Here is an 18,207-nt window from a genome sequence, read left to right on the forward strand (position 1 = left end):
ACTGGTGTCTGTATCTATTGACACAGCCTGATTGGGGCTATTTTTAGGTATGCGCATTACAATGCTGAAACTGACAATTAGACACAAGACCAAAATAAAAAAAGAATTAAAGATAGGTTTCATCAGTAAGTCAGTGACAATTATTTAGTTTTTCTTTAACAAGTATGTTTACTTGCATTAATGCACATGTCATGTAAGTATACACTACCAGTCAAAAGGTTTTGGACAGTAAGATGTTAAATGTTTTTAAAGGCATCCCTTGTGAAATATTTTTACTATTTTAAATATTTGTATATTTAAAATGAAACAAAATTAATATTTAATTTTAAATATCTTTTAAAATGTGATTTATTCCTGTAAGCTGAAAGCTACATTTTCAGCATACTTATTCAGGCTTCAGTGTCATATGATCCTTCAGAAACCATTAAAATATCATGATATTCTGTGAAATATATTTTTTCGGTATTTAAAACACTTGAGTAATTTTTATTTTCAGGATCCAAAGATTACATATACATACATTTACATATACATTTATTTAGCAAGGTTGCTTTAAAGTTCTTTGAAGGTGATAATAAAGACAAAAGAATAAAACTCACATCTATATATATATATATATATATATATATATATATATATATATATATATATATAATCCATTTATTTAGCAAGGTTGCTTTAAAGTTCTTTGAAGGTATAATAAAGACAAAAGAAAACTCTGCTTTGAAATCACATGAATATATATATATATATATATATATATATATATATATAAAGCAATTTTACATTTTAGTGCAAGTATTTAAAATATGTTGTTTTGCTGTACTTTGGATCATATACCTGATAATAAATAAATAAATAAATAAAAACATTTAAAACTTACTGCTCAAAAACTTCAAAATCCAAATATTTGGATCTGCAAGTGGGTACACTCCGAAAGTAAAAGACGGGGCTCTACGAAAACGTAAAGGTAGCTTCATCTTTGCATTATATATTAGTTGCTACTTTTTTAAGGATACCACCCCAGTGACATATTCGTTTGTATCAAGAGTGTAAATTTGACCGGTTTGACAGCTCAGCCTATCTGAAGCATGAACTTGACGTTGTCTGTTTTGCCTGCTTTAAGTGAATGCACTTCCTTCTTTCGGATCACTTGCAGAGATGTGGACGATGGTTACTACCTCGCTGCTTGTGAGCGCGCTTGCCAGCGTCTTATCGGCAGGTAAGCCCGTACGCTCTCACATAGCCTAGGGTGATCCACATTCATTAAATGCATGTACTTTAATGTTTTACACAAGGCGCTTTGCACAGAAGACTTGATAAGCGTGTGTGCATCACGTCTGCAGACTCTGTACAAACAGTTTTATCGAGGTCGAAAGCAATAAGGAAGTAATTAAGCATAAGAGTGTCGTACGACTGTTACATTGCATTATGTGCGATTCAGACCCGAAGTGCAGCGCGGAGAGGCATTACCGACGTTCTTGTTCTTTTAAGGTAATGAATGAGCTGAGAACCAGTGAACGAGCTGATTATAAGCATTTGGTCAGATTTGACCGAGAACAGAACATAACTTTAATAGCCAGATAGCAGAAAAGCTTTAAAAAGCGAAAAGTCTTGGTTTTGTAAGTGTCCTTGCACTCTAGCATGTTTGCAGCGTGTCACGCGGGGTTTGTTATGGATCACGTGCTGACGTATTAGCGTCATGACGTAAAAACATGAAAATTGCTGGAGTAACACATTTTGGGAGAAAATATAAAAGTCATGGGTTTTGTTCATATCGGAAGGCCCCGCGCCCAAATGGGACAACGTTGAAATTATTTTAATCTGTATTACTGTTATTTGTATCTAAATACCTCAAAGCTCTTTTTTTTCTTACGTCCACAAATAATTTGTCAACTGTGTTACTAACCAACCACGCCCCTGAAAAAAAATGTGATGTAATTTTCTTCTATGGCATTTTGAAAATAAGTGACTTAAGTGTCCTATTCATTTTACGGTATTTAGTTGATCTTAAGTGATCTTTAGTCAAGGATTATTATTAAATTCCATTGCTCAATATATATATATATATATATATATATATATATATATATATATATATATATATATATATATATATATATATATATATATATATATTGTTGAGGGAAACAGTAAGTTTGCCTAGTTTATTTGAGTAGTACCTTATATTGTGAACACAATGTGATGTGTTACTGATTTATCAAGAAGAAGAGACCACACAGAATATTATATTATTTTATTAGATAAGGATTTATAAGATATACAGCATGCATAGTATTGTATTCACTTTATTGAATAGTAGAAAGAAAGACCACCATAGCATTATATTTAAAAGTAGTTTATTGAGAAAAAAATATTAACCACGGCATATGTAACATTTAGTTAAAGTATAACCAGAGATAAAAATATGTATTAGTAAGAACTTTGAAGAATAGGAATGTTACCGCTGAGTGCTGAGTTCCCGACGCGGAGAAGAAGACATCTTAGAAAGATCTTCGCAGAAGAGCAGAATGCTAAGATAGCTGTCTTTTGAGCTTCTTGAGAGTGAGGGTTCCAGCTTATGGGACTTTCACAAAATCGGCGACTTTGAAATGCACCTGTAGTCTGTAAAGGAGGGCTGCACTTAGAAGTGAACCAGAAGTTAAAGCTTTACCTCGGCGACACGCTTCTCCGATTCCAGACAGCCTCGCCACGACGCCTCTGAACGACCGAGATCGCAGATTACACAACCTTGTTTTTATTTCTATTTTATATTAGTATTTTATTTGTACTGTATTTAACCTATATGTAATACAGCTATATCTAATTATAACCAATACGCTCGTCTGCCAAAAGTCTTGTGAGTATGATTAAACGCTTATGAGAGATAGGACAGACTCGACTTACTTTACCTAACTTGAGGATAAACAAAATAAGGTAGATCTAAGCACCATAAAACTATATATATATATATATATATATATATATATATATATATATAGATATAGATATAGATATAGATATATATAGATATAGATATATATATATATATATATATATAGATATAGATATATACAGATATAGATATAGATATACATTCTCTATGTTCTCAATCAATATTTACACAAAGTTCAACATGCCCTTTTCATCACAACTCAGATATAGAATTCAATTGTAAATACAATTATAATTTCAGTCATGTGGTTTGAACTCATAGTTACAATATTTCTGACTCCGCCTGAAAGACACATAAGTCTGCTTGGCTACATCCCAAACGTTTCCACCCTGTGGTCATTAGAATACAATTAAAAGACTGGAAAAACACTTCTACCAAAATGTAGGACTATATAACTGTATCATGTTGAGAGGATTGTGGGACGTGAATGATGCACTCGATTCATCCCTGAAAATATGCTGAATGAAGGATGCAAAACAAAGACTACCTTCTAAGGTTCCTTCAAATTAAGATGACCATTGATGGTGCTTCATGACGTGGCTGCAGAGGTCTACAGCTGAATGCATTTTTCAGACACCTAGATTGTCTGAAATTAACTGTTTGCAGAATTAATCCAGTCACATGAATTAGTAAGATTTCCCTATCACTACAAAACATTTGCATCAAAAAGCTTAATCTCATTTCCTTATATTCCCAGCAGAAGTGTTTCGGTTCTCTTCTTATTATGGGAATCACATGGTTCTCCAGAAGGCCCCAGCCAAAGCGGCCGTGTGGGGATTTGGACAGACAGATGCCACGGTCGTTGTGTCATTGTCAGGATCTAACAAAGTTTCTGAATACTCTATTATTGTTATCAATGGTAAGTATCAGTTAATCATTTTCAGTGAGGTCTCCTTTTTCCATTTCAAGCCTTGTGTGACTTAGGCTGTTCTGTGAAACTCAAAAAGTGATCGCTTATTTAATATCCATTCAAAAGAGTTCAATGCAAACAGTGCATTAATGCCTCACAGGTATTTGGCGCACAACTCTAGAAGCTGTGGAGGCTGGAGGTCCCTACAAATTAACTGCATCTCAGAGCATAACCAACAGCTCAGTCACACTCACAGATGTGCTCTTTGGAGACATCTGGTTATGTAGCGGACAAAGTAACATGGCCTTCACTGTTGGTCAAGTAAGCCAATATCTCTTGACTTAAAGTCTTTAATATGGTTACTCCTCTATTTTCAATGTGAATGTCACTTGTTCTTCAAAAGGTGATCAATGCAACAGAGGAGCTGGCCTTGGCTCCTAATTTCACCGACGTGAGGATCTTCCAGGCTGCCTTGGAGCATAGCGACGAGGAACTAATTGATCTCGCAAGAGTGGAAGTTCCTTGGTCCCTACCAACAGCGGGTATGTTAATATAGTCTGAAACACAAGCTAATGAGATATTTGTTGCATTTCTGTTTTGTCTTAAGGATGATGTCCAACCTGTTTTTGTCCCTAGAGGAAATTGAAAATATGTTAGCAAAATGAAAAAGAAGTATAAGCAGCTGTTCTTGTTGTCTTTTTTGCGTTCATTGTTCAAGAATTGCTGGGAGGGAGGAAATTCAGCCATTTCTCTGCCGTTTGCTGGCTCTTTGGTCGCTATCTCTACAAAACTCTGAAGTATCCCATAGGACTAGTACACTCAAGTTGGGGAGGCACACCTGTGGAGGCCTGGTCGTCCCCAAGAGCACTTTACAAGTGCGGACTGATGAACAGGTATGATGCCAGAATATGATACTTTATGTATTCCGTATTAAGATTTCTGTTTTAAATGAATGCTGCTCTTTTAAACTTTCTATTATTCAAAGAATCCTGAAAAAAATGTTTTACAAAAATATTAAGCAGCACTGCTTTCAGCATATAAAAAGATATGAATATATGCCATCATGGAATGAATATTTTTATATATTAAAATACAAAAGATTTTTATAAATTGTAATTTTACATAGTATTACTGTTTTTACTATATGCAGCCAAATGAGCATAAGAGACTTTATTCTAGATACTGTTTATGAAAAAGGACCCTGCAGACCATTATGACTACCTTACAATAACTATTAAAAATGATCAAACAATTCCAACATTTCATAGACAATTATCTATCTATCTATCTATCTATCTAACTATCTCTATCATCTATCTACTATCTAATATATATATATATATATATATATATATATATATACATGTGTGTGTGTGTGTGTGTGTGTTGTATATATGTTTTGTGTATATGTATGTATGCTCTTAAATATCATTGACCTACATGAGTCAAAATAAAGAAATGAAATGTTGGTGCAGTATTACTTCTCACTGAACAGAATTACTTCTCATTGTAGGTGTTCAGCTTCTGAATTTCTTTCACTATTCCCCATAGTAATTTCCTAGTACAAACTAGCTTCCCGGAGAGTGTCTCTGCTCGATGGAACAGTTCAGTGCTCTGGAATGCCATGATCCATCCATTACTCAACATGACCATAACAGGAGCCATATGGTACCAAGGTATTAATTCTCTGTGTAATGTGTATCAATTATAACACGCAAAGACTTGCTATTTTTACATCTTTTTTTTATCTCAGGTGAGGCTAATGCGAACTATAACAGGGATAAATACAACTGCTCTTTCCCCGTGATGATTGACGACTGGAGGATGACTTTCCATGAAGGCTCAGATGGCCAGACTCCACTAGACTTCCCATTTGGATTTGTACAGGTGCCACTGAATAGTCAGTAATGGAAGAAAATATCAACAAATTCTGACATGTGCCATGTGTCATCAATACTTAAACATCGAATTGTTCCTCCATTTCATCCCTAGCTAAGCACATATCTCAAAAACAATCCACGAGATGGTTTCAGAGAAATACGCTGGCATCAGACCGCAGGCTATGGCTATGCCCCTAATGAGCGCATGAAGAACACCTTTATGGCTGTTGCTGTTGACCTGCCTGATGATGGATCCCCTTGGGGCAGGTGAGGAGGAGCACAAACTGGAGTTAAAGTGTTATTCAGATTGTTTAATTGAAGTCCAACATGCTGACTTGCTTGTTTTGGTGGAGTAATAGTATCCACCCAGAGGATAAACAGGATGTGGCATACAGACTTGTGCTCGGGGCAAGAGCTGTCGCTTATGGGGAGAAGAATGTGTCTTTCCAAGGACCTTTCCCTTCTCGGGCGGTACTCAAACAGGATTTTGTTTGCATTGTGTTCGATCAGGGTATTAATGTCATAGCCAGTGGTGTTTTTTTTGAGGTAAGATCACGCTCGCATATGTTTCTCATTTAATTTGATTAAAAAAAAATCATATATACCTTCAGATAAGGGCCAGGTTTAAGTTTGAAGTGAGATTGTTTCTTTTGAACTGACCTTGGTGTTTTCATTTTTATGTTTTTGTACCACAGATCTGCTGCTCTGAGGATAAGGCGTGTGAATCAGATGATAAATGGGCGCCTGTTGTCATTGTAAAACATGACTTTGATTATGTCCATGTATCTACACCAAAATGTCCAGCTGCTGATATTACTGCAGTGCGTTATCTATGGACGGACTGGCCTTGTAATTTCAAAGCCTGCCCTATCTACAGCTCTGATGGACTCTTACCTGCACCGCCGTTTATCCTGACTGTAACAAAACAGTGACCAACTATAGTATACTGAAAAATCAGGTTTAGAAAATATCACTGAATATCATATAGCAGTGATTTCAATCTCAGAATTTCGTTGATAAAGTCTGAATTAAGTGTGTAAGACAAAATAAAACAATAATTATATTAATTTGTAAAATATACAAAGTGTTTATGGAGAGAGATTTTTGAATGCATTCCAGTACATTTTTTGGAGTTTGCACTTTAGATGTTCCCTTTTGTGAAATGTTACTTTGTTTACTTTTTATGTGACTTGAAATTAAACATCTGAGGCTGAGTTTTGTCACCGTATGATAAAACAAAAGCCCCCCAAAAGACACTCACAGGAAACCAGATACGTCTTCATTTTAGGAAACGCTGCTATAAAACGTTGTTTTCAGAAAGGCACTGCTGATTAGAACCAATTATAATAGAAAAAATTATATAAAAAAATTATTGCTTTTAAACGATTAATGATATCCAGAATAAAGGTTTTAGCTTAAATAGATGTATTTGTGCTGTGTATATTATGTATCTATAAACACACACACATGCATGTATATATTCAAAAATATTTTATGAAAACGTTAAACAAATATATTTTGTGAAGATTCTTATCAAATATGGACTTAATATCCACATATACCTACATAGACCCACATGGCTTTAAAAGGAAAGAGTCTTGAGGTGTTAAAATTGAGGCAAATTTCACATAACACATTCTAGATTCTTCCTAAATTATCTGTATCGATCATTTCTAAAATTGCTCGCTTTATTCAATTCATTCTATTGGTAGACTAACCTTCAGTTACGCTGTGAAGGTTTTGCATTCAAATAATACGATTATTTTTATTCTCTTGTTCAGGTATGTCCAGAACACCGCACAAAGAGCTAGTTATCTTTTTATACCAGTCCTCTCGTATTCATAGGCTAACTGATGTCTGACAGTACGGAGGACCATGCTCCCATTGAAAGCCTACCTTTTGGAGTAATTTTTGTATTTGTGGTGAATGTGTAGTTTTTGAACAGACGACATATGGTGTGTTTAAAACCTACCATGCCGAGTGAATTGTATGTAGCAAAACCGTGGCATTTATCCCTTGGACCGTACCAACTATATAAAAAGCATATAGCATATCTGTGAAATGTGCCAGTATTGCCACCTAATGGCCGGTTCATTAAACCACGTTTTTATGTTTTACATAGGCTATTTCAAAAGAATGCAATGGAAACCTTTAGCTTTAACCTTTAACCTGCAGCACAACACATATATTTATTACTGACATATTTTATGAAGTAATGTTTAATAAAGCTCCATTTGTTACCATTAGCTAACTACACGGACAGACACTGAAAAATACTTTTTTTGCAACATTTGCTAACGCTTATTTAATGGACATAAGATATTAACAGTTTGGTGATACTAACAATGAACAGCTGTACGCCTATATTTTATTAACTAATATTAATAAAGATTAAAATACCGTAACAATGTATTGCTCGTTATTGTTAGCAGATGCGTTAGTAATACACTTATACGTTATTGTAAAGTGTTTCCTTTACAGTGCAATATATATTATCAGCTATGCCAGTTCCACAAAGAGCAACCAACACTTTTATTTACTACCAAATATATAGGCTAACCACCAGATTGATCACAGTTACTAAACTGAATAATTAGTTATTTACAGCTACATGCATCCATACCAATTTACGATATGCATATTTGGACTTTACTCCAAACAGCATATCAAAGCATATCTAAAACGCACACAAATGTACTCAACAACGCCTATGAGCCAGAGAGCGCTCCCTGCAGGAGAGATCAGGTTCTACAATACAATGCATACTTCAGACGTTCAGCTCAATGGTCCGAGAGCGCGTGCGCTGGGAGGCGTGTGCGCGTGTATGTAAACTAGCGGCCTTTTCCATTTGGTGACCGCCGTTTGTTTTCTATCGAGATAAACCACACTATACAAATTGTAAACAGAAACAGGTAATTAATTGAATTCTAGAAGTCGCAAAAGATATCCGGAGACGGTCATATCGCTTTACCGGCGGTTGTTTGTTAACGTTGTAGGTAAAATATAGCCAGCTAGCCCGCTAGCTTTAGCGGCTCCGTCAGCGTTTAATAACATTATATATAATCTGGCTTGAGCTGTAAATCTCAACACTGCGTTAAAGTTGCACGACCTAAGTAGTTAATAGTCTTTGATGTGCGTTCAAAATAATATTTTGAATAACTTTCAGAATTGACTTGTATGTGAAGTTAGCCTTGGAGGCTTTAGCCACTTTGCTATCAATGTTGTTTTAACTTAATTAATTTTTAACCGAGTAGTTAAATATGTGCTATTACGCACTTACTATGCAAAGGTGACGCGTTTCAACCATTATTATTGAGTTTTGATGTTATTTATGCAGCAAACCCAATCCTTTTGTACTCAGAAGTTGACCGTGTCAAACTTTTTTAATTAAGGTTAGTTAATCTATAACCTATAAACCTTTTCTGTAAGTTTGGGCACTTGCTGTTCAGTAAGACTAGTTAACTAGTTTAGTTAACAATATGACGGCTGTATTGCACAATGACTGACACGTGACACAATTTTGTGTCTCATTTTTCATTTATAATTATTGCAGTTCGTTATTAGCATAATGTTTTTGATGTGCATTTTCCTGTGGTGAAAGCACTTTTCTGTAAGTGAATTCAAAAGATGAATTCCTATTCAGAATGGCATTCGTAATCTTGTAACCTGTGTGTTTTGCATAGCAGCAGCCCTGCCCCGACGCGCCCCAACCCCAAGCGGAGCCGTCATGTGGCAGGAGGCCCGCAAACATGAGCGCAAACTGCGCGGGATGATGGTGGACTACAAGCGGCGTGGGGAGAGACGCAGAGAGTACTATGAGAAAATCGTACGTCTCTGACCTCGATTGCACTTTCATTCTTAGGTTTTTTTTCCTTTTTTTGAACCTGGCTTAATCTTGGTTCTGGACAGACGTTTTAAATGAACCGTCGCACTTCTCTTATTCTGTGTAGAAAAAGGATCCAGCCCAGTTCCTGCAGGTTCATGGCCGGGCGTACAAAATCCACCTGGATTCAGCTGTAGCTCTGGCGGCTGAAAGCCCCCTCAACATGTATGTGACTAGCGTGTAGATCAGTGATGTGTTATCGAGATTTTGAGTTCATTTCAGTTAAATAATGCTGACTTGGCTCTCACAGCGACATAACATCGCAATCCATAGATTTTTCATCTTTTGTTCTCACAGGATGCCTTGGCAAGGAGATACCAGCAACATGATTGATAGGTTTGATGTCCGAGCACACCTCGACTACATCCCCACCTATACACCGCCTCTCCTCAACACTACGTGAGTAGTTTGATCTTAATGCATCTGTCATGTAGCAAAATGGATTTAAAGGGACTTCATGCTAGACAGTATTCATTTAAATGAGCGCCATTTATTTCTATATAAAAATGTAAACGCGAAAAAATCCTATTATAAACATAAATAAAATAAGTTAAATTAACACGTTGTTAACGTTAAAAAAACGTATTTAAAATCCAGTGCATGAAAGGCAGATTGGTGCATTTGGTAGGAGAAATAAAGAAAATCATATTTAATACCATAGATATTAGGATGCATGTTCTTTAAATGCTTATAACAATATTTATAGACATGTATACATCTAGTAGGTTGCATTTTAATATATATTTAGACATCATGTTTGATATATATATCCCATTAAAGTGTACTATGGTGGTGGTTCTTTGTGAGAAATTATTATTATTATTATTTTTATTATTTTTATCTTGTGCTCAAAGTTAATTCACCATCTTTTGTGCAATTCTGATTAAATAAAAAAATGCAATTTAAAACAAAAATGTTCAGTTCAAAATGACTGAAGACCTACCAGTTTTGATAAAATTATGCTGAAGTGGTTTCTGCTTTGTGTAATTTTTGATTGAGTCCATTGTTTCTGTCACAGCACCCCAGAGCAGGAATCAGAAGAGAGGAAGTGCAATTATGAGCGTTATAGAGGTCTGGTGCAGAATGACTTTGCGAACAGTGAGTTTCTTTTTGATTTCAATCTGCTTTTTTTGCTTTTTTTTAATGAACCGTAATATTTGTGATGAATTTGGAAGAATCCACAAAAAACATTATTTTCGTGTTTTAGTCTCTGAAGAGCAGTGTTTGTACCAGATCTATGTGGATGAACTCTACGGCGGCCTACAAAAACCAAATGAGGATGAAAAGAAAAAGTACGAACTTGTGCATCAGTACTTAAAACATGTGTGGCTAAAAGTACACTCTGTCAAATCACGATTTTTTTTTTCCTACTGTTAAGACTCGCTGAGAAGAAAGCTCAGATTGGTTATACATACGAAGATAGCACAGTGACTGAACCAGATGAACAGATGGAGAAGGGAAATGAGGATGACTCAGAAAACAGCGAGTCTGAGGAAGACGAAGTCATCCCTGACATTGGTGTGTTTCTTCAAACTCTGAACACTTTCGTTAATTCATTAAAAACGCTTCAGAAATTTGATACACTTGAATAATACAGTGTGTTTGTGAATGCTTTTCCAATTTGTAGATGTTGAGGTGGATGTAGATGAACTCAGTACAGAGCAGGTGACTGAGATTAACAAGATGGCCACCACTTACGGCATGGCAGATGGAGACTTTGTATGGTTCGTTCGCTCGTTCTTAACTAAAATTCACCTCTTGAGTGTATTTGGGCAAGATCTGAATGAATGCACTGTAATGATCTCGTACAAATGTGATATTTAAAATAGTTAAAAGCAGTTAAAATCCCATCCGTCTTTCTGGCAGGATGTTGAGGAAGGACAAGGAGGAAGTGGAGGCCATTAAACATGCAAAAGCACTGGAGGCAGAGAAGGCCATGTACTCTGTATGGGCCGAATCTTATTAACATCTTCCCTCCCTTTTAAAATGGTCGTACTTTTTATTATTACAAACAATAATAATCATGTTGTTCGTTTCCATCAGGGCCGGCGGTCTCGCAGACAACGAAGAGAGTTTAGAGAGAAGTATATGAAAGGCAGGCAGATCAGCCCACCCAGGTAATAACTCAAACAATATCAGATTCAAATTTCCAAAGATAATGAGAGATTGTGTTTTGTTTTTTTTCTCAATAATGAAAAAGTGTAACTTAGTAGCATCTTATAGTGTTATAGTTATTTATTTCTGGTTCTACTGACTACTACTTGATTAACTGACATTTACAATTCATCTCATGTATGTATATGTTATAGTATGCAGCGGTATACATGTTTGTGATTTTTATTTTGATTAGAAATTGGTTAACTGAATTGAATTCAAACATTTCAAAACAGCTATGCCAGAAGAGACAGTCCCACATATGACCCCTACAAACGGTAAGCGTTCATGGATTGATACTTTGCACATTCGTTTCAAATGATGTATATGCAATGTAATATGAAGCACTAAAATCAGTGAAATTAGTTGCTTCAAGACTGAATTTCTGACAAATACTTTTAAATGACTTTTCATGTTGCTGATAACCAATAAATAGATCATACTTTAAAGTCAGTAAAAAAAACTAAAGTTTTAAAAGATATTTAAGAGTTTTATTCATGTTTTTAATTTCTAGTTTTGAGTGTTAGAAGATGGCAAAGGTAATCTAAATGTCAAAATAGGGTAAATGAACAAGCACAATACGGTACGACCACAAAAAAAAATTAAACCTTAACTGATTACAACTTCATACACTACCTTTCAAAAGTTCGGGATCAGGGGTTTTTAGTTTTTGTTTTTTTTTTTTTATTATAAATTGATCTTAAGTGACATTTTGTTTTCATCCTAAAATGGTTTAAATTAAAATACTAAACAGCAGCTGTTTTCAACATTGGTGCTAATAAGAAATATCTATGACGCACCAAATCAAAATATTAAAATGATTTCTGAAGGATCATGTGACAAAGATTGGAAACTTTTGTACAGTAGTGTACATCACGCATTAATAGTAATGTTCCTTAATATTTTTTTTCTCTCTCTCTCAGGCCAGAGTCTGACTCAAGTTCAGAGTCACGTTCTCGTTCTCGAACACCAGGCAATGATAAGATCACCTTCATCACCAGCTTCGGGGGCAGTGATGATGAGGGAGCCTCAGCCGCACAAGCCCCACCTGCAGCAGCGTCAAGCCACACCTCCTCCAACACCGCAGGTCATAGCAGGGGCTCCCGGTCGGTAACTTCCCCTTTCTACTTTATGGCTCCTTTAGTAGCTTTTTTTTTTTTCTTCATTTATTTATAATCGTGTTCAGCAGTGATAGCATGTACCCAGTGTGCTAAGAGAACGGCCGCGAGTTGAGGTTAAGTAATATTTTGAAAAAGTTGAAGGACCAGCCAAACCATTATCTGAGTTGCTTATTTAGCCTGTTGATTATTTTTTTTGTGGCAAATTCAGGGTAAAAAAAAACGGTATGGGATAATTAACTGGAAGCTCTTTGGCTTGTCTTTTATTTAGTTGCTTGTAATAACATAGCACATTGTGTTTCTGTTTTAGCCGAAGACGGTCTTCCTCCAGCCATTCATCCTTTTCCTCCCGTTCCTCTTCACATCGGTCCTCGCGCTCATCCTCGCGTTCCCGGCGGAGTCGCCGTTCTCGTGGGGGCAGGGACCGGGACCGGGACAGCCGTTACTCCAGGTCTCGATCTCGTTCTCGCCGGCGGTCTGATTCCCGCTCACGACAGCGCAGTGGAGGAGTTGGTTCAAGGAGACGATACGACAGGACTAGGTCCCGTTCCACAGATCGGGGTAGAGACAGAAACCGTGAAAGGGACAGAGACCGGGACAGGGGGAGGCGGTACACGGGACGCAGACGAACCAGGCAAGAGATCTTGCTAAAGATGCTCAAACCCTTAAAGATTCTTTGATTTTTAAAAAGAAAAAGAAGAGTTTAAAGAGTTTTCTTTAGTGAAACTGATCGGAAGAATCTCTCTCTCCCTCAGGTCTCGCTCGCGTTCTCATTCGAGTGATCGTTACCGCCGTCGGAGTCGCAGCTCAGCATACAGGAGGGGCGGGAGCATCAGTCAAAGTCCCTCCCACTCACCCGCTGCGAGCCGCAGCCTTTCCCCCTCGTCCCATTCTGCTCCACCTGCCTCTGCTTCTGCAGACAAACTGAGAAAGTAAGCTGCAACAAAACTATAGCGCTAAAGACACCGCCTTGTTATCAAAAAGTCAAAGCTGCGTTTTTCCGACCAGAAAAATGTGATCCATGTAAATTTCTTGATTTTGAGGAAAAAGTAAAAAAAAAATTCGAATACATTTAAATTTAAAAGGTTTTGGATTGGTTTTGAGAATAGGATACGGCCTAGTGCAATAAAAACCGGCAAATATTACAATTTAGTTCTGAATGGAGATGCTCGTAAAATTATGTCAGATGACAAATAAGTCATGTAGTAGATTTTGTTCAACTCGTTTTGATAATTTAGGCTACATGTTCACACTGTGTGCTTTAGTTCTCAATTGCTCAAATCAGTTTTTTTTGGTATAGCTGGCAGCATTTTTGTTTTAAATGTGGCCAATATCAGGTTTCCAGTGTGAACAGAACATGTTTCTGGACTGACCCACATGTGCAAATGAACAATACAAACAGGGTTTGCTTCCATCTCGTGTATGAAACTAAAGTTTTTCTAGCTTTTTCCTCTGCCGTAGGTGGCTGACCCCTGATCAGTCTGTGGTCACATTGCAAAACAAGTTTTATTAGTAGTATTGAGATTTTTTTTATTATTATTTTTTTTAAATAATTGTTGTTATCATTAATATAACTGTCCTATATTACTGTTTGTATTACTGCCTCAAAAGTAATTACTGACCAAAAATGTTTTGTTTTTTTTTCCCCTCTCCGCCAGACCTGAAACTCCGGGTGGTAAAGAGACTGGAGCTGCCAAAGTCAGTAAGAATTTGATGTATCTCGAATTTGTTGCTAAAGACTCCGCCTCCCTCACCCCTGACAGGCTGATGCAGTTAACAATCAGACTGGGGCTCCTGCCCATCTCTTGGCTCTGCAAAGAGCCCATGTTCTCATTTGAAATGTGTTTTTGATTGGCTGTCCACTTGGTGATCAGCTGCCATCTATTTGCAGTATGCAATGGTCTTTTAAAGAGCAGCCATATCTGAGCTTTACCCAACTCAACTTTTTCCCTTTTGTTTTTTTTTTCCGGATAAGAAAGAGGCAGGAAGTGACCGACTATCTCTCTCTAAAGGACCCAGATATTTCTGTGTGCTCTTTGGAAACGCTATAGATTTGTCTTCCATTTAGGGAAACGATACATGTACGTCTCATTTATCTTGCTAAGTATTATCTGAATGATGGGTTGTTGAGAGACACCTGTGAATGAACATGAGCTGATGAAAGGAAATCTACAAAGGAATAAAGGTTCTTAGCAGGTTTGCTCAGCAGTTAAACAGCTCAGGTGTTGCTTCTGCTCTGGGCTTGTCAAGACAGGCAGAGCAACTTCATTCACTCGCACACACAAACACACCTGCATAAGTCAATACAGATTGTCCTTGTGTGTAAAGGTTGAACAGCTTCAAGGCAGCGCCTTCTGAAATGGCTACAGTAGCTGCCATTTTGTAACTGTTCCATCGAGTTGATGTGCCCGACCTGGTGAGAAGACGAGTCGACATAGAGCTGGCTGCCTTCAATTGTCTGTTCGCGCTTTGCCGTGTCCCTGCAAATGCATCTACAACATAAACATCACGGCCATTTCTTAAAAACAGGACCTCCAAGCATATAAATGATCTGGATGTAGATTAAAACACTCTCTTCCTTCTGCATGACACAAGTTTAAGCTGGTAAAATACATTCCTTGTTGTCAGCCGCTGTTCTTTGCATAAACTTCTCCATCGTACTTCTTCTAAAGTCTTTGTGTCCATTGCAGCCCAAGATGACGCCACAAGAGAAGCTCAAACTCCGTATGCAGAAGGCTCTAAACAAGCAATGTAAGTGGCTGATGCAGGCGTGCACTTATATCAGTTAGCTTTATATTTGTACTTATTTTGCAATCTCATTTCTGTCGGTTCTTACTTTCGACATCAAGTAATGTTCAAAAATGAAAACTCAAACTTTGACGTCAATTAACACTCAAATTAAAACTCAGACTTTAATAACAAATGATTTTATAACACTGGTGAATGCAATCTTTAGCATGTCTCTAAATTAAATTTTTTTTTTCATTTCTTATGCTCAAGGACGCATTTACTTGATCACATATACAAAAAAGGTGTAATATTTGGTGAAATATTACTTAAATTTCAATATAACTGTTTTCTATGTCAGCTTTTAAAAAATATAATAAAAAAAAAAATTTCAGCATCATTACCCCAGTGTTCAGTGGCACATGATCTTTCAGAAATAATTCTAATATACTGATTTATTATCAGTGTTGAAAACTTGTTTTCAGGATTCTTGATCAATAAAAGGTTCAAAAGAACAGCATTTATTTTAAATTAAAAAAAAGTTTTACAGTGTACACTACGGTTCAAAGGTTTGGGAACAGGTTTTTTTTTTCCCAAAGAAAGTAATACTTATATTTACCCCTGTTGTGGTAAATTAATAAAAGGTGATCGCATAGATATACATTGTTACAAAAGATTTATATTTTGAACAAATGCTGTTCTTTATAGCTTGTTATTCATCAAAGAATCATTTGAAAACATGATTTATTCTCAGCAAAGAGTATCACTTTGGTCATAAATTTTTAATTTCGTCAAAAGTATGCTTTTTATTATTTTACTGACTACAGAGTTTTGAACATTAGTGTATATACCGTTTTCTTAAGCTGTGTATATTATGTAAAATAAAAGCCTTTTGACCCTGCCTCACCTTCCTCTTCACCTTTATCAGCCAAGGCGGATAAGAAGGCAGCACAAGCCAAGATCCAGCAACAAGAGCACAAGCGTCAGGTAAAAGTGTGGGTGTGCAGTCGGTATGTGGGTAGGAGGGGTGACTCCAGGTAGTTCTTCACTTTAACGCTTCTGTTTTTCCCCTCCCATCGCAGGAACGAGAGGGAGTCCTTCGCGCAATGGCACGGAAAATACGCATGAAGTGAGTCCGAGCATGTATATACATGTGCAGCTTGTTCATGTTCTGGTAACTGTCCTCTCGGTTTGTAAAGAAGAGGATACAGTTTGGTCATTGTTTGGTCTTGTAGGGAGCGGGAACGGCGGGAAAAAGAGAGAGATGAATGGGAGAGACAGTATGGACGTCAGAGTCACTCGCCCTTCCCCAATGCCAAATACGGTGAGCCAAAGAACAAGCTCTCCGTATAGAGATACTGAAACAAGACTTTTTCTGTGGATTGAATTAGTTTTTAGTTGTAAATAACAGTGTGGTAACCATTAAAGCATGTGCAGAAACTCAGTCGTGAAGAAGATGCTAATCATAAATCTTGAACACCCTACAGGTCGGGACTACAGCTCATCCAGAAGGTATGCTGAAACCAGTCTGGACCAGCCACACTTGTCCATTTCTTCTTAACCTACTACTGTTCCGGCTCATTTCAAATCACGTTTCTACTGTCTTCCTTTAATAGGAGATCACGCTCAAGATCACGGAGCCCTCATTACCGGTACTGAAGGATCAGCTGATTAGACAAGTCAAGACCACAAGACGTTAAAAACAGAATGGTGACCATGATGGCAAGAGAAAAATATCAATAAAATGAATTTCACTCACGTCCGCTTCTCTTTTACATCTTCTAAACTGAAGGATGCAGTGGAAACGAATCATTTCTAAAATATAAAAAAATAACACCATCATACTCTGAAAACACATTTCGCCTTTCGTTCTTGATGATATACAGCAGGGCTGCCAGGAATGCTTTGAGCTGCTAGGATTCTAATAAGATTTGCTGATTATTTGGAGTTAACCTCTGCTGAATTTGGAGAAATAAGACTGAAATGCACTGTATGCTCTTCCTTGTGTCTCGAACCCCCAGTAATCATCAGATTTCACCTAAAGAGGCAAATTCTGTCATTTACTCACCCTCATGTTGATCCAGAATCCTTTTTAGGAAACACCATTCTGCCTAATGTCTGCTATGGAAGAAAAACGACATAAGTGAGGGTGATTAAAAGACTTTTAGGGGGGTAATCCGACTCTTTAACTGGTGAATCTACCCATTTTACCTCATTGTGTGTATATAGCCCCTTCATGTTAAGAGACTTTTTTTTTTTTTTTTTTTCACAGAAAATAAACGCCCTTTTGACCTTTTTCACTCGACGGTGTAAAATGTCTGGTGGTTCTTGCTTGTGTTAGGATCACGGATTTTGACATTGAAATAAAAAGCTAATCACGGATGGGGAAAAATAACTGGCTTGTGCGTTTTACTCGTGTACGTAGGAAATAACCGCTACCCATTGCGGCCGCCAGGTGGCGCTCTTCGCTATTAGAAGCGCGTGCGCTTCGGCAAAAATTGCCGTCGTTTGGGATTTTGACCGCTTCATACACACGAAGACGAGTATCAGCACTCCCCTCGTGCTCGTATTTACCTCCGCCGTCCCCAAAAGAGAAGCAAGTGTCTGAAAGTCAAGCGGCAGTTACTTCGGGTTTCGAA

The 18,207-nt window shown here is 37.1% G+C and overlaps 2 protein-coding genes across 5 annotated transcripts; both read left to right on the plus strand.

Annotated features, from left to right (window-relative positions):
• Nucleotides 1-1,080: 1,080 nt before the first annotated feature.
• On the plus strand, nucleotides 1,081-7,110 carry siae (sialic acid acetylesterase). 2 transcript variants are annotated; one of them, XM_043264024.1, is made up of 10 exons: nucleotides 1,081-1,222; nucleotides 3,654-3,815; nucleotides 3,967-4,127; nucleotides 4,210-4,348; nucleotides 4,525-4,699; nucleotides 5,358-5,482; nucleotides 5,560-5,693; nucleotides 5,799-5,953; nucleotides 6,046-6,232; nucleotides 6,382-7,110. In XM_043264024.1, the coding sequence occupies exons 1-10, from the start codon at nucleotides 1,162-1,164 to the stop codon at nucleotides 6,616-6,618; spliced, it is 1,536 nt and encodes a 511-aa protein (XP_043119959.1). In that variant the 5' UTR covers nucleotides 1,081-1,161; the 3' UTR covers nucleotides 6,619-7,110. The 2 variants fall into 2 exon arrangements, with proteins under 2 accessions (XP_043119959.1, XP_043119960.1); XM_043264025.1 differs by having other exon boundaries at nucleotides 3,657-3,815.
• A 1,355-nt stretch (nucleotides 7,111-8,465) lies between these two features.
• On the plus strand, nucleotides 8,466-17,390 carry LOC122362993 (CLK4-associating serine/arginine rich protein). Of its 3 annotated transcripts, none has more exons than XM_043264835.1 (21): nucleotides 8,466-8,598; nucleotides 9,373-9,512; nucleotides 9,637-9,734; nucleotides 9,867-9,968; nucleotides 10,588-10,667; nucleotides 10,777-10,861; nucleotides 10,948-11,087; nucleotides 11,197-11,293; nucleotides 11,436-11,514; nucleotides 11,613-11,686; nucleotides 11,960-12,001; nucleotides 12,647-12,829; nucleotides 13,152-13,475; nucleotides 13,597-13,773; nucleotides 14,500-14,539; nucleotides 15,532-15,592; nucleotides 16,497-16,555; nucleotides 16,651-16,697; nucleotides 16,804-16,892; nucleotides 17,056-17,080; nucleotides 17,185-17,390. In XM_043264835.1, exons 2-21 carry the CDS (start codon nucleotides 9,414-9,416, stop codon nucleotides 17,225-17,227), a joined length of 1,944 nt encoding a protein of 647 aa, XP_043120770.1. In that variant the 5' UTR covers nucleotides 8,466-8,598; nucleotides 9,373-9,413; the 3' UTR covers nucleotides 17,228-17,390. The 3 variants fall into 3 exon arrangements, 2 of the variants coding, with proteins under 2 accessions (XP_043120770.1, XP_043120769.1); XM_043264834.1 differs by having other exon boundaries at nucleotides 8,479-8,598; nucleotides 9,370-9,512; XR_006253182.1 differs by lacking the exons at nucleotides 17,056-17,080; nucleotides 17,185-17,390 and having other exon boundaries at nucleotides 8,479-8,598; nucleotides 9,370-9,512; nucleotides 14,500-14,543.
• The last annotated feature ends 817 nt before the right edge of the window (nucleotides 17,391-18,207 follow it).

This window comes from Puntigrus tetrazona, chromosome 18, assembly GCF_018831695.1.
Source record: "Puntigrus tetrazona isolate hp1 chromosome 18, ASM1883169v1, whole genome shotgun sequence".
Classification (NCBI taxonomy): domain Eukaryota; kingdom Metazoa; phylum Chordata; class Actinopteri; order Cypriniformes; family Cyprinidae; genus Puntigrus; species Puntigrus tetrazona.

Coding starts and splice junctions, on each gene's coding strand:
- LOC122362993 (XM_043264835.1), top strand. CDS start 9,414: ATGTGGCAGGAGGCCCGCAAACATGAGCGCAAACTGCGCGGGATGATG. Junction 16,556..16,650: donor AACAAGAGCACAAGCGTCAG/GTAAAAGTGTGG, acceptor CTCCCATCGCAG/GAACGAGAGGGAGTCCTTCG. Junction 16,893..17,055: donor CTTCCCCAATGCCAAATACG/GTGAGCCAAAGA, acceptor AACACCCTACAG/GTCGGGACTACAGCTCATCC.
- siae (XM_043264024.1), top strand. CDS start 1,162: ATGTGGACGATGGTTACTACCTCGCTGCTTGTGAGCGCGCTTGCCAGC. Junction 3,816..3,966: donor CTCTATTATTGTTATCAATG/GTAAGTATCAGT, acceptor AATGCCTCACAG/GTATTTGGCGCACAACTCTA. Junction 6,233..6,381: donor CCAGTGGTGTTTTTTTTGAG/GTAAGATCACGC, acceptor TTTGTACCACAG/ATCTGCTGCTCTGAGGATAA.